General features: G+C 46.3%; 1 protein-coding gene across 1 annotated transcript in view; it reads right to left on the reverse strand.

Moving 5' to 3' along the window:
• The window catches only part of LOC135544685 (sarcoplasmic/endoplasmic reticulum calcium ATPase 2), a 35,647-nt gene continuing 20,602 nt past the window's right edge, over positions 1-15,045 (reverse strand). Inside the window, exons 6-21 of the mRNA XM_064972488.1 lie at positions 13,005-13,085; positions 9,897-9,982; positions 9,301-9,598; positions 9,024-9,190; positions 6,611-6,699; positions 6,382-6,484; positions 6,057-6,188; positions 5,666-5,785; positions 4,680-4,898; positions 2,967-3,302; positions 2,576-2,796; positions 2,135-2,337; positions 1,928-2,013; positions 1,710-1,843; positions 1,435-1,552; positions 1-1,280 (exon numbers count right to left, since the gene is read on the reverse strand). Coding sequence (XP_064828560.1) covers positions 1,005-1,280; positions 1,435-1,552; positions 1,710-1,843; positions 1,928-2,013; positions 2,135-2,337; positions 2,576-2,796; positions 2,967-3,302; positions 4,680-4,898; positions 5,666-5,785; positions 6,057-6,188; positions 6,382-6,484; positions 6,611-6,699; positions 9,024-9,190; positions 9,301-9,598; positions 9,897-9,982; positions 13,005-13,085 — 2,669 coding nt within the window. The 3' untranslated portion in view covers positions 1-1,004. The remainder of the gene's footprint in view (positions 1,281-1,434; positions 1,553-1,709; positions 1,844-1,927; positions 2,014-2,134; positions 2,338-2,575; positions 2,797-2,966; positions 3,303-4,679; positions 4,899-5,665; positions 5,786-6,056; positions 6,189-6,381; positions 6,485-6,610; positions 6,700-9,023; positions 9,191-9,300; positions 9,599-9,896; positions 9,983-13,004; positions 13,086-15,045) is intronic.

The raw sequence follows: 15,045 nt of genomic DNA on the forward strand, positions 1-15,045 counted from the left end.
TTCAAAGGGTTCATGAATGTATTTGTTTTAAGTAGAAATAAGAAAAAAAAAATTGTTGGAAGTTCATGGTTTGAGTAGTCAATTGGAAAACCTGCATTTAAATCATATGTTTCGTAGCCTTTGCTCTCCTTTGAACCAACCCATGTCCCACAGAGACGGTAACATTTACATCCTTTGAAACAAGTTAGAGGGAAGGCCAATCGGTTTTTGTCAAGTTGGTTTTCTACACAAGGAAATAGGGGCGCACCTCAGGCTTCATAACTATTTTGACTAAATGTTGAATAGAGACTAAAGCCAAGTATGTAAAAACATCTAGAAATGAGCTAAATTGATCATATTGAGGTAGCTGTGCTCTGCCTAGTGCAGAAATACTGGCTTTTCAAAAATCAAAGAGTTCAGTTTAAAAATAAACAAATCCATGGTCATTTTACATTGATGTGGGGCGACGTGACTAAATCGTAAGTGAAAAAAAAAACATACATTTCATGCTAGGTCAAAGAACATGCAGCTTTCATTTTTCAGCAATGCATACACTCACTCCTCACACCCATCTCCTGCCAACTGGGACTTGTCCATCGTTTACACAAAGTGATGAACAAAAACAGTTGCATACAATAGTGTTAAATCTCTGTACAGGTCAATGGACTGCTTTTAAATATCTAATTTGTATACTCATGGAAAGGGAAAATAGGAATGTATTATTTCTACTGTAGTGAAATGAGACGAAATTACAGTCCCAAATCATTAAAAAAATACACATTTAAAAAGGCAATATGAACAATAAAAACTGACAAGTTCTCTTTCTTCCGTTCGAACCAGCAAAAAGTCCGCAGCTACGGGCATAATGGTCAACTGACACTCAACAGGACTTTAATGGTTACATTTTTATATTATTTGTTTGGTTTGTGTCCTCGTGCGTGCTCGGCAGGCGCACACTAAGTCTACACAAACACACTCACTCTAGCTACGCACACACAGGAGGAAGAGGGTTGTGCTCAAGTCAGTCAGGACCAGAACATGTCTGCCATGTTAGTGTCGGTGCTGTAGATCCACAGCAGCAGCGGGAGGGTGAGGGCCACAAAGGGCCAGGAGATGCCCTCCATGCATGCAAACGGGGAGCAGCATTTGCTGCTTGGCTTCTCCAGCTCTTTACCAGGGTAGTTCTCCATGTAGTTCCTGGCTGCTAACTTTAGGACCTCGTCCAGCAGGAGGACGGGCAGGGAGAGCTTCAGCACCATCAGCCACTGGGTCAGGTTCAGAGGGGTGATCTGGAAGATGATCTGTAGAAGAGAGGATTACATGAGCGAGCAGGATAACCTCTCCTGCTTTCGCAGTTTCTCCACCCACCCCACCTATTACACCATCATTATAATATCTTGTTCTAGAAAGCACTTCTGGTCGCCTCGGGCCCATTACTGGTGCAGGTAACCTCACCGGCAGGGGCTCCACATAGAGGATGAGAAAATGCAGGGACATGGAGAGGCAGATGGCTCCCAGCAGCCACATGTTCTCCCAGGGGGGCATACGCAGCAGAGACTGGTTCTCCGACACACTGAGGGAGAGAAAGAGCTGGGTTAAGTCACAGGCTGAGCACCATCATTTCAACATGTACACCAGATGAATCTCACAACATTACACCACTAGTGACAAGCCTAAAGCAATAGTGAAATAAGACAGCGAATGTGGAACATGCAGTGGCATAGTCTGACCTGTTGAGGGCGTTGCACATCTCGATGGTGACAAGCACAGACAGGGCCATGGTCATAGGGTAGGGGGACTCAAACAGCTCACACTCCAAACCCTCAAACTCTGGGTTCTCAGGACCACACTGCAGGAAATGGCTCTGTGGGCAGAGGAGAAAAGCAGCTAAGCTAAGAGTAACTGTGTGTGTGTGAGAGTGTGTGTGTGTGTTGTATTGGCATCTTACCAGTTGGTAAAATGTGATCCTGGGTCCGTCCGCAGCAGCAACGAACCACCAGGAAGCAGCCCCAACTGTTGCCGCACCCACATAGCCTGAAGAGGTAGAACACAGGAGTCACATGGCTATCTGAACACACACAACAGCCTAAACACATACAACTAAATAAAATCAACGACGGGATATTTCTGTGTTGTTCTATAGAGGCCCACTCACATCCGATGGCGAGGTATCTGAAGAAGAGCCATCCAGAGATGAGGGGCTCGCGGGCATTGCGGGGGACCTTGTTCATGATGTCCAGGTCGGGGGGGTTGAAGCCCAGGGCTGTGGCAGGGAGACCGTCCGTCACCAGATTGACCCACAGCAGCTGGACAGGGATCAGAGCCTCAGGGAAGCCTAGAGCAGCAGTCAGGAAGATGCTGTAGGAATGATGGAAAAAATATAATTACATATATATTTACATGGAGGCTTGTTACCGTAGCACTGAGGATCGTTTTTCAGATAACCCCTCTGAAGAGAGGAGATGCTGGTTGCGTCCCAAATTACACCTTATTCCCTATATTAGTGCACTACCACAGACCACCTCCCTATTGGGTCTAAAGTAGTGCCCTTCAAATGGAAATGGGGAGCCATGTGGGACCAAGTCGGGATCCTCACCAAACGACCTCTCCCACATTGGAAGAGATGAGATAGCGGATGAACTGCTTCATGTTGTTGTAGATGGCTCTGCCCTCCTCCACAGCCGCCACAATGGTGGAGAAGTTGTCATCGGCCAGGACCATCTCAGAGGCCGACTTCGCTACAGCCGTGCCTGAACCCATGGCGATGCCAATCTCTGCCTTCTTCAAGGCAGGGGCATCGTTCACTCCATCACCAGTCTGGCCATGGAGAAAGGACAGGTTAACCAGCTAATCAACCATTCAGACTAACCACACAGTGGATTGAGGTGAGTTTACATTACATGCCGAGGGCTGATCAATCATCAAGTCCGAACCACAACGTGTGGAGATTCAGTACAAACAGATGAGGAAGGTGGACAATGTCTCACCATGGCTGTGATCTCATCCATGGACTGCAGGAACTCCACGATCTTGGACTTGTGGGACGGCTCCACGCGGGCGAAGCAGCGGGCGTTCACCACGGCGTCTCGCTGGGCCGCCGGCGACAGGTCGTCAAACTCGCGGCCGGTGAAGGCCATGGACGAGACGTCGTCGTGGTCGCTGAAGATGCCGATGCGGCGACAGATGGCCACGGCCGTGCCTTTGTTGTCACCGGTGATCATGATGACGCGGATGCCGGCCAGGCGGCACAGCTTGATGGAGGCGGCCACCTCAGCCCTGGGGGGGTCCAGCATGCCCACGCAGCCCACGAACGTCAGGTCTGTCTGGGGAGAGACACAGCGGGACAGTCAGACCAGACTAGAGTCCTGGCTTTGGCTCACTCACGCCAAAAATATACATTTCTGAAATATACACTTACACTAGTTAATTTAGTAGACAAGATTTGCTTAGGATTCTGTGGCATTTTATAGTATAAAGAATACAATTAAACAAAGCTGAATAAAATAGAAAGGATATATTCTCCAAACGATTTGAGGGAGTGTTGCACATGCACCTATTCTGTGTTGAGTGTTTAACAAAGAAATAGGTATCTATATGCTTATTTTTATTTATTTTTTACCTTTATTTTACCAGGCAAGTCAGTTAAGAACAAATTCTTATTTTCAATGACGGCCTAGGAACAGTGGGTTAACTGCCTGTTCAGGGGCAGAACAACAGATTTTGTACCTTGTCAGCTCAGGGGTTTGAACTCTCAACCTTCCGGGTTACTAGTCCAACGCTCTAACCACTAGGCTACACTGCCGCCCCATTTAGAGAGTCATTCATGTAACTCTAGTTCTCCAAACATTGGGCTACATGATTATATTTTTAATACATTGTAAGGCTGCATGACTTTAATAGGCCAGCAGCGTACCACCCTGCATACCACTGCTGGCTTGCCTCTGGAGCTAAGCAGGGTTGATCCTGGATGGGAGACCAGATGCTGCTGGAAGTGGTGTTGGATGGACAGTAGGGGGCACTCTCCTCTGGTTTAAAAAATATCCCAATACCCCAGAGTAGTGATTGGGGACATGGCCCTGCCCTGCTGTCTTTCGGATGGGACATTAAATGGGTATCCTGACTCTGTGGTCATTAAAGATCCCATGGCACTTGTGTTAACCCTGGTGTCCTGGCCAAATTCCCCAATCTGGCCCTCAAACCATTACTGTCACCTAATAATCCCCTGTTTACATTTGGCTCATTCATCCCCCCTCCTCTCCCCTGTAACTATTCCCCAGGTCGTTGCTGCAAATGAGAACGTGTCCAGTCAACTTACCTGCTAAAAACAATTCTAAAAACTAACGATGATTTGAAAAAAAAAAAAGTTACTTCAAAGGGCATGAGCTCTGCACACATGGTAGGAGGTTACGAACAAAATGTTCCATTATCAAAAGTGTCAGCAAATGATACATATAAAAGGTTATTATAAAGGTGCAGTTTAATGGTGAAAATGACCTTCCCCAAACTTGAAAATCACTCACTGCTTATGTAGCCCAGTTAGCCTCTACACCCTTTGTAAAGAGGATTCATTTTAATCAAATCTTATTAAAACATATAGGCCTACGGACTAGGCTAGTCTTAAAATCACTTCTCTGAATAAATGCCCTGCTATTCCTGTCACCCACTTCCTTCAAGACCCCCCTCTCTCCCTCCATTCTCACCTCGTATTCTATGAAGCGGTTGGAGTCTTCCAGCACCATGTCCTCTTTGGCAACGGGGTTGTCCTTTGTGGCCAGGGCCAGGCAGCGCAGGGTGTCACGCCCTGTCCCGTACTCCCTGATCACTGACAACACCTTGTCCTTGATGCCCGGGGTCAACGGTACCTTTTCCCCCCCCACGCGGATGTGAGTGCACCTGTCAATCACTCCCTCTGGGGCTCCCTGGAAAGAGAGAGCGAGAGGAAGTCAAACCAGAGGAAATAAAACAGCCTCAGCTCATTTACTGCAGATTAAACTATAACCCGGGTAGTTCCAGACCTGAATGCCGACTGGCTGAAAGCTGTAGTATATCAGACTGTGTGCCACGGGTATGAGAAAACATTTATTTTTACTGCTCTAATTCCGTTTGTAACCAGTTCATAAGGCACCTCGGGTGTTTGTGGTATATTGCCAATATATCACGGCTAAGGGCAGTATCGAGGCGTCGTGCCCAAGAACAGCCCTGAGCCGTGATATATTGGCCATATACCACTCCCCCGCTCGAGCCTTATTGCTTCATTATAAACCAGGTAGTTTCGGTCATGGATGCTGATTGGCTGAAATAGCATTTCAACCATGTGTATTGTATATCAAACAATATACCACAGGTATGATGCAAAAATAGTTTACAGCAATAAGGAACATTGGGGTTTTGTGGTATATGACCAATATACCACGGCTAAGGGCTATGTCCAGGCACTCTTAGCCGTGGTATATTGGTCACATACCACACATCCCTTGGACCTTATTGTTTAAATAGACAATACTAAAGTAATCTGGTACAGAAACAGTAATATATATCCTATAATATATCATAGTTATTATAAAGTGGTATCCCAAATGGCACCCTATATAGTGCCCTATTCAAAAGGTTGTGCACCATATAGGGAATTTCTCAGGTGTCCACGTGGTCTACTATCCAAGCTATACGGTGGGTGGCTCATCGTTACCTTGACGAACATCTTGCCGATGGAGGAGCGGGCCTTGTTGGGGGTGCAGTACACAGACATGGACTTCCTGTCTCTGGAGAACTCCAGGGTGAACTCCTTCTTCATCAGCTGCTTGATCACCTGTACCACACAGAGAGGAAACACCAACACATCCTTAACTTTAGTGTGTGTGTGTGTGGGGGGGTGGGGGGGTAGAACCACAGTCATCATCCTTGAAGGCACCCTATTCCCTATATAGTGCCCTACTTTTGACGAGCAGAGCCCACAGGGCTTAGGTCAAAAGCAGGGCACAATAAAAGGAATATGGTAACAGTTGGGACCAACACTCAGTTGTATAATACTTCACATGAGGAGCATGTTGGGATTGAGAGAGTAGCAAACAGTAGCTTACAGAGTTGCAGGCGTTGGCTCTCTCGATCTTGGACAGGCCCTTGACGTCGGTGTCAAACACGTTCATCTTCTCCACCAGACAGGTGAGGGCAGTCTCTGTGGCCTCGCCCACCTTCTCATACACACCTTTGGTCTGAGGAGAAAGCACACACTTATTAGCAAGATCGTAGCGATGAACTACTAAAAAAAAAACAGTTTACTTGTATAGCCACAAAACAATAGTGAAGACTACTGATATTCAAACCAGTAAATCCATCATTGATGTGTGTGACCGGGACTTTTCAACCAGCAGGAACCAAACAGTGAAGTTTATAAAGGACACAAACCTCATTGTAATCCAGGGAGGAGTCGTTACACAGGGCACAGATAGAGGCCATCTCCACTAATCCATCATACTGGGAGGACTTGACAGGTTTACCATCATGGTACCTGGAATAAAATACAACAGCCATGAAAAAGGGGGAACAGTGAGCTGAGGTAGGTTGTATTGGTGTATTGACCACGAGACTACACAACATGTTTCATTGACTGAGTGTGTGTACACTAATTACTCACACTTGTCCCTCAGGGGCGTATGTGGAGCCAGTGATAGTGAACTCCTTCAGGGAGCAGCTATTGCCCTCTGCCTGGTCAATAATGAACATCTAGAACACAGGGAGAGAATCTGTCAGGGTACAAGTCACACAGCAACAGTTCTGTAGTTCTCTAGATCCCTTGAATCACCCGGACACTGAAGAGTGGGTTGATCTACATGGAGTAGTAGCAGCCTACCCAGTAGGGTGCAGCAGGCACCTGCAATACAAGTAGAGCACTGACAAACCATACTAGCCTAAGGCAAAAGAATGAAATTAATTCTACTGCGCCTGGATATAAAACCACTAAGGCTTAAGCACACTTTACACTGGCGGCTGTAAGTCTCTTGAAGGTGTTTTCACTGCAGGGTAGACAAGGGTAACCAATTTACATCCGTACTGGGATGAAAGCGTGGATGTCGTCGCTATGTAAATGAATGGTAGCCCACACAATGTGACGGCTGAGCAGGACATTAGTTCTCCATAAGGAACAAAAACAGACAAACCAACAAGCAGACAGGGTGAGAGGAGAGAAAGCAGACAGGGTGAGAGGAGAGAAAGCAGACAGGGTGAGAGGAGAGAAAGCAGACAGGGTGAGAGGAGAGAAAGCAGACAGGGTGAGAGGAGAGAAAGCAGACAAGGGTGAGAGGAGAAAAAGCAGACAAGGGTGAGAGGAGAAAAAGCAGACAAGGGTGAGAGGAGAAAAAGCAGACAAGGGTGAGAGGAGAAAAAGCAGACAGGGTGAGAGGAGAAAAAGCAGACAGGGTGAGAGGAGAAAAAGCAGACAGGGTGAGAGGAGAAAAAGCAGACAGGGGAGAGGAGAAAAAGCAGACAGGGTGAGAGGAGAAAAAGCAGACAGGGTGAGAGGAGAAAAAGCAGACAGGGTGAGAGGAGAAAAAGCAGACAGGGTGAGAGGAGAAAAAGCAGACAGGGTGAGAGGAGAAAAAGCAGACAGGGTGAGAGGAGAGAAAGAGTAGTGAGAAAAAACAAAACAAAGGGAGACAGAGAGAGGGAGGCATGTGCGTGAGACAAAACAGAGCGTGAGTAAGAGGGCAAGCCTGCCTCCTCCACAGCTGGCATGCAACAGAGAGATGCGCACACACACACAGAGTGAGACTAATCTCCCAGGCGTCTGCTCTGCAGAGAATCGAGGCGGGATGAGAGACGGGGAGAAATATCCAAATAAAAGGATGAACTGGAGTTCTTTCCCCCTCTCTCCTGAGGCACAGTACAAACTTCAAAGACTTGTGACACCAGGAATGCTTTACCAAAATCACAGAATAAATTCCCCTACTCCAGCCAGCTAATTTTAGAGCTACCCTTCTCACACAGCAGCCAAATTGCAGTATTGGAAGAGGAATAGTTCAAAAATACATTATGCTAGGAATCTTTTCACTGGAAAACAATTAAGACAACGTAGACAAGATGTTGCTTCAAACCCCCCCCCCGAATTACAAGAACTGCATCACGCTACCATGCTAGAGGGGAGATGGACAAGGTCAGTTATGCAACACTACTGCATAAATATCATAATACTGCATGAGAGAGAGGGGGAGAGAGGAGTGGAGGTAGCGGGATGAAGAACATAAGAAATAGGGATTTAAACGTTAGAAGAGAGGGCAGGAGTGATGTAGTGGAAGAGAACAGCAGCAGCGGAGACCATTGGGGAAACAGGCTAGGGGACCGAGGGAGGGGTGATAATGCATTACGGTCTTTTCACTGCCCTCAGACTGGCGATGAGTCACACAAGGTGGGGGCAGGAAGGTACAGAATTCGGCAGATGGATTTAATCAATCTAATAGGGTAGAATTCAATGAATACGGGAACAGCGGAATTTCATAGCCTCCTCTTTCCAATCTCATTTAAACCATGCTTGCAAATAAATGAATCCTTTATTATAAAGTGTTGCCCTTCAACCTCGACAACACCCAGATGCTGTCAAGACTGATTTATTTCCAGGGATGATGCCAAATCAGTGTCAATGTTTTCACTGAATGGTTGTTCATGGTTGGCAAGAACATGGCCTTCTCCTTACGCAGGTTTACAGCTACATAAAGTAAAAGATGAGTAAAGAAGAATTTAGTGTGGAAGAGGCTGCTGTAGGCTCTGTTCACCTCAGCTGGACCCCTACCTGCTAGTGCAGAAAGCTTGTCCTAGGAGGCCAGGTGTGAGGTGGTGTTTTTAATCACGGCTTTCACATTGAGCAGGAGATTTGTTTCATATAGTGACTAGGCAGTAGCACACATACAGCTAGAATGATTGATATATTTCACTACTAAGGTAATGTTAGTTTTAATCATCGGAATATGACCCTGAGAGTCAGACTACTCCCTACCCCCGCCCCTACTCCCCACACCATCCATCTCCTCCACAGTGCTCTGCGGATAGGGACTCACCCTGCAGACAGACATCTGGTTGGTGGTGAGGGTGCCGGTCTTGTCCGAGCAGATGACCGAGGTGCAGCCCAGGGTCTCCACCGAGGGCAGGCTGCGGACGATGGCGTTCTTCTTGGCCATGCGTCGGGTTCCCAGAGCCAGGCAGGTGGTGATGACAGCGGGCAGCCCTGGTAAAGAGAGAAATAAGAGGGGAGTTAGACATACTAACAAAACGCTGGAGCCCAATGTATTGCTTTCTGTATACTATAGACGGCTTCCCCTCTTCCCACTCTCTTACCCTCTGGGATGGCGGCCACGGCCAGGGCCACAGCGATCTTGAAGTAGTAGACGGCACCGCGGATCCAGGAGCCTCCGTGGACGGGGTCGTTGAAGTGGCCAATGTTGATGAGCCACACGGCGATGCAGATCAGGGAGATGACCTTGGACAGCTGCTCCCCGAACTCATCCAGCTTCTGTTGCAGCGGCGTGCGCTCCTGCTCCGTGGCCGCCATCTCGTCCCGGATCTTCCCGATCTCAGTGTTGACGCCCGTGGCCACCACCACGCCCACCGCCTTACCCGCTGCTATGTTGGTGCCCTGTGGAGGACAAAGGAGAGGTGGTGAAACTACAGCTGTACACTGCTGAGGGATGTAATTACCTCAAATACACATTGGGACATGAACAAGTGAGGGAGGAGCAGAAAACAACCGGGGAAGAAAACAGACAAGGGGTTAAGGATAAGAGGCCAACCATCAGAATCCCAGAGAGGAACATGTAAAGGAGAGGAGATTATAATTCTTGGGTTTGCTAAAAGAGAAAGAGGATCATGTAATGAAGAGGCAAGAGAAGCTGAAAGGGGAAGAGAGGTATTTCAAGGTTTTCTAAAATACTCACACAGAAGAGCATGTTCTTCTTGTCCTGGTTGACAGCCCGGGGATCAGGCACCGGGTCAGTGTGCTTGATCACAGAGACAGACTCCCCTGCAGAAGGACAAAGAGACGAGGGGGATCAAACGCAGCCCTTACTCAGAGCAATGAGGTAACAGGTTGACGGGTGTGTTGACTGAGCATGGCTGCCAATTACAAAACGCTGCAGGCAAAAGACTTTCACACGCCTCAATCTGCACTGCAGGGGAAAGCAAGGCCTAGTGGGTAATCAGCTCAGCAAGCGTTGCACTGCTTTTCACAGATTATAGCCATGAATGGGGGGGGGGGCAGCTGAAATACCACAAACTCCACCAAAGGAGTGTGGACACCTGCTCGTCATGGGCATTAACATAGAGTTTGTCCCCCCTTTGATGCTATAACAGCCTCCACTCTTCTGGGAAGGCTTTCCACTAGATGTTGGAACATTGCTGCTATAACAGCCTCCACTCTTCTGGGAAGGCTTTCCACTAGATGTTGGAACATTGCTGCTATAACAGCCTCCACTCTTCTGGGAAGGCTTTCCACTAGATGTTGGAACATTGCTGCTATAACAGCCTCCACTCTTCTGGGAAGGCTTTCCACTAGATGTAGGAACATTGCTGCAGGGACTTGCTTCCATTCAGCCACAAGGGCATTAGTGAAGTCGGGCACTGATGTTGGACGATTAGACCTGGCTCACTCACAGTCAGCATTCCAATTCATCCCAAATGTGTTTGATGGGGTTGTGGTCAGGGCTCTGATAAGTGAAGTTCTTCCACACAGGCCGAGAAACCATTTTTGTATGGACCTCGCTTTGTGCCAATGGTCAGACTGCCAGATGGGGAAGCATGATTCATCACTCCAGAGAACTTGTTTCCACTGCTACAGAGTCCAATGACAGCAAGTTTTACACCACTCCAGCCGACGCTTAGCAATGCGCATGGTGATCTTAGGCTTGTGTGCGACTGCGCTGCCATGGAAACCATTTCATGAAGCTCCCGACGAACAGTTCTATTGCTGCACCTAGACTTTCCACTTCACAATAACAGCTCCAGCAGGGGCAGCTCCAGCAGGGGCAGCTCCAGCAGGGGCAGCTCCAGCAGGGGCAGCTCCAGCAGGGGCAGCTCCAGCAGGGGCAGCTCCAGCAGGGCAGAAATTGGACCAACTGACTTGTTGGAAAGGTGGCATCCTATGACGGTGTCACGTTGAATGTTACTGAGCTCTTCAGTACATTCTACATTGGCTGTGTGCTAGAATTTACACGTCAGCAACGTGTGGCCATGTAATTTGTGAGTGCTTGGTCCATAGACGCCATGTACCAAGTTTTGTGCAGATTGGTCATTAGGTGCCAGAGTAGCGTTTTAAGTATTTTAAACTAAATTTAAAAATGGCAGAACTTATGGGTCCTTGTGAGGAGAGGGACCTTTATACTGAATTTCAGTACTCTAGCTCAAACAGGGTGAGGCGCGTGAGCTTTAAAAGGTTAGTATTTTCAATCGCTCGTTACAACACCACCATGTGGCCAATTGGCATGGCATGAGAGGGCGTGGTCCTCGGTGCTTTAACATCATGCAAGGTTGCAACCTCTTAGTCCTTACCATCTCACGTGAATGATTTTCCACAAAATCTGCAGAAAATAATCAACGCCAACAGATACAATACACTACCTTCTCATAACCCTTGGTCTAACCCTCAGTCTGTCTTTCCCTCCCTCCATCAGTCCATCCTCCTCTACACTGCATTGACTAAGCACAGCTGACTCAAATAAATGAGAGAGAAATCAGAGAGATCAGAGAGAGAAATCAGCATTTTGTTCTCACATTGACCGTCAGGGTCAGCCCATATAACCCAACTACATACGAGCTCTTCATCAGCCCATATAACCCAACTACATACAAGCTCTTCATCAGCCCATATAACCCAACTACATACGAGCTCTTCATCAGCCCATATAACCCAACTACATACGAGCTCTTCATCAGCCCATATAACCCAACTACATACGAGCTCTTCATCAGCCCATATAACCCAACTACATACAAGCTCTTCATCAGCCCATATAACCCAACTACATACAAGCTCTTCATCAGCCCATATAACCCAACTACATACAAGCTCTTCATCAGCCCATATAACCCAACTACATACAAGCTCTTCATCAGCCCATATAACCCAACTACATACAAGCTAATCAGCCCATATAACCCAACTACATACAAGTTCATCAGCCCATATAACCCAACTACATACAAGCTAATCAGCCCATATAACCCAACTACATACAAGTTCATCAGCCCATATAACCCAACTACATACAAGCTAATCAGCCCATATAACCCAACTACATACAAGCTAATCAGCCCATATAACCCAACTACATACAAGCTCTTCATCAGCCCATATAACCCAACTACATACAAGCTCTTCATCAGCCCATATAACCCAACTACATACAAGCTCATCATCAGCCCATATAACCCAACTACATACAAGCTCATCAGCCCATATAACCCAACTACATACAAGCTCATCAGCCCATATAACCCAACTACATACAAGCTCTTCATCAGCCCATATAACCCAACTACATACAAGCTCTTCATCAGCCCATATAACCCAACTACATACAAGCTCTTCATCAGCCCATATAACCCAACTACATACAAGCTCTTCATCAGCCCATATAACCCAACTACATACAAGCTCTTCATCAGCCCATATAACCCACCTACATACAAGCTCTTCATCAGCCCATATAACCCAACTACATACAAGTTCATCAGCCCATATAACCCAACTACATACAAGCTCATCAGCCCATATAACCCAACTACATACAAGCTCTTCATCAGCCCATATAACCCAACTACATACAAGCTCATCATCAGCCCATATAACCCAACTACATACAAGCTCATCAGCCCATATAACCCAACTACATACGAGCTCATCAGCCCATATAACCCAACTACATACAAGCTCTACACAACAAAAACTGGGTAAATAACCTTCAGACTATGAATCCCTGCAACATTTCATTCTTGCAATGCTTTTCTGGCTGTAATGGCAAAGACGAAGATTGAAAAGTATGACTCACCTGTCAGAATGGACTGGTCCACCCTCAGGGTTGTGGATTTGATAGAGGTCAGTCGAATATCTGCAGGAACTTTGTCGCCAACTGTGGAGACAAACAAATGGAGGGAGAAACCATTAAGTACAACTAGAGACTTTTTAAAAAACAAGTTTTTGAGTTGATTATACTGATGAGGATACCTTCCGTAAATGGATTACGGCTTTAGAAAACAAGTTATTTAATGTGAAATAGAGTAAAAACTAATGACGTTCACAGGTAACGTCCAATTCTCCCAACACAGAGATGCACACACGAAACCACTGGCTCACTAATACATGCAGAATGGTGACTCAACATGCCTGCATGACATCAAAACATATTTTCTGGATAACAGCTCAGATAAAGCGATCTGTCAAAAAAGATGAACGTTCCACTGGACGGGCGGGGGACTGAAATAGAAGGCAGCTCATTCTTTCCACTAAAACAGGGCTTTGATAAAATGTAAATCTCCCATTACCAAACAATTCTTTGCACCACTGAAATGGGACAGGAACAAGACGCTATTCAAGGCTCTTGACATTTATTAGTCACGGCTGAGAGGGTAACAGTGTATCCTGCCGTCAGCCGGAAAGAACACACAGGGATTTCCAAATGAGGTTTCATATGATTTGATTTATTAGGATCCCCATTAGCTGACGCCAATGGCAACAGCTTGTCTTACTGGGTTCAGACAACGAAAATACACAACACATCGTTTTTTGTCGAGCAGTAGCAAATATGCATATTATTTTTATGGCACACAAGACAACCGTCTGATTCAAGGTCATCTCGGTGAACTAATCCGTTGGAGGCCACATGGATGGCAATAAAGCACTTCTCTCCAGAATGTGCTCTCCTGACAATTTGTGCACATTCATTGTTTCACGACATCGGTGTGAATTGTTTGCCTTGATTATTCGGGTCGATCAATTAATTCCCCTTTACATACATCACCAGTAGTACATTTACCATTCACTCCTAATCTACAATGTTTGTTTAGTTAGGGTAATTTCTGTTAATGCATTCAATATTTTATAATTCCAGTCTTTTACCAGTTCATTTTCAGAGTGGACACATTGTTTTGCAGAGCAGAAACAATACTATTTAATACAATTTGTCAAGTTAGGTATTTCTTTAGTTTAGAGCGGTAATGTTCCACGAAAATGTGCATATGAAAACCAGCACTGGCACACAGTTGGGTAGAAATGGTAAGATAGATCAGCATCCCACATGAGAAAGGTTGCTGACTCCTCCTGTAGACTATTACCGACATCTTCAGGAGAGTAAAGGCAGAATTAGAAAAAGCCAGCAGGAACGGGAGGAGGATGGCCAGGTTACGTTTTTCTTCTGGTTATCTTGATCTCTGGCGCCGAAGTCATTTGTTTCTTATTTCAAACAGTTCACTTACAGCATCAGGAAAGCATATAGTTGATTGGGGGGGGGGGAAAGAACAGACAACTTTCGGTTGTGTGTCAGGGACTGCCCTATGCAAAACATATATCCAAAAAAAAAAGAAAATAATTTGGATCAGTTCTACAGTGCAGTAGTTGGGGTTTAGATGTGAACGCTGCTGGGCAGGAGTCTCTGCTATGGGCCTTATAGAACTAGGCAAGAGAAGCAGCTACTTATGTTCTAGATTTAACCCTCCAAAACATTCTGATAAGTCCGGCCATAGCTCTACCAACTCTAGGCTTTAAACTAGATCCATCTCACCAGGACGAGATTGAAGGATGATTGGGAGGTGTGAGATGAGGGTAGCTCAACAACAAATACATGTGCAGAATATACTAAATATTTCCCTCACCCTGTGTGGCCTCAGTTTATAAAAAGCCACTGTCAAAACGCCCCTAACCTAAACTAGCCAAATCAGTTGGACAAGAAAAAAAAAAGTCCTGGAAGGAGAGCTGGCGAAAGAACTGCTGCGGTTGTGATGTTTCAGGAAATATCACGCAGAATCCTTGTTCTTGACAGCCAACTGTGGGTGAAAAGAGAAACGAGGAAGGGAATCTCTGAATCAGGCAACCTG

Source organism: Oncorhynchus masou, chromosome 8, assembly GCF_036934945.1.
Source record: "Oncorhynchus masou masou isolate Uvic2021 chromosome 8, UVic_Omas_1.1, whole genome shotgun sequence".
Lineage (NCBI taxonomy): Eukaryota > Metazoa > Chordata > Actinopteri > Salmoniformes > Salmonidae > Oncorhynchus > Oncorhynchus masou.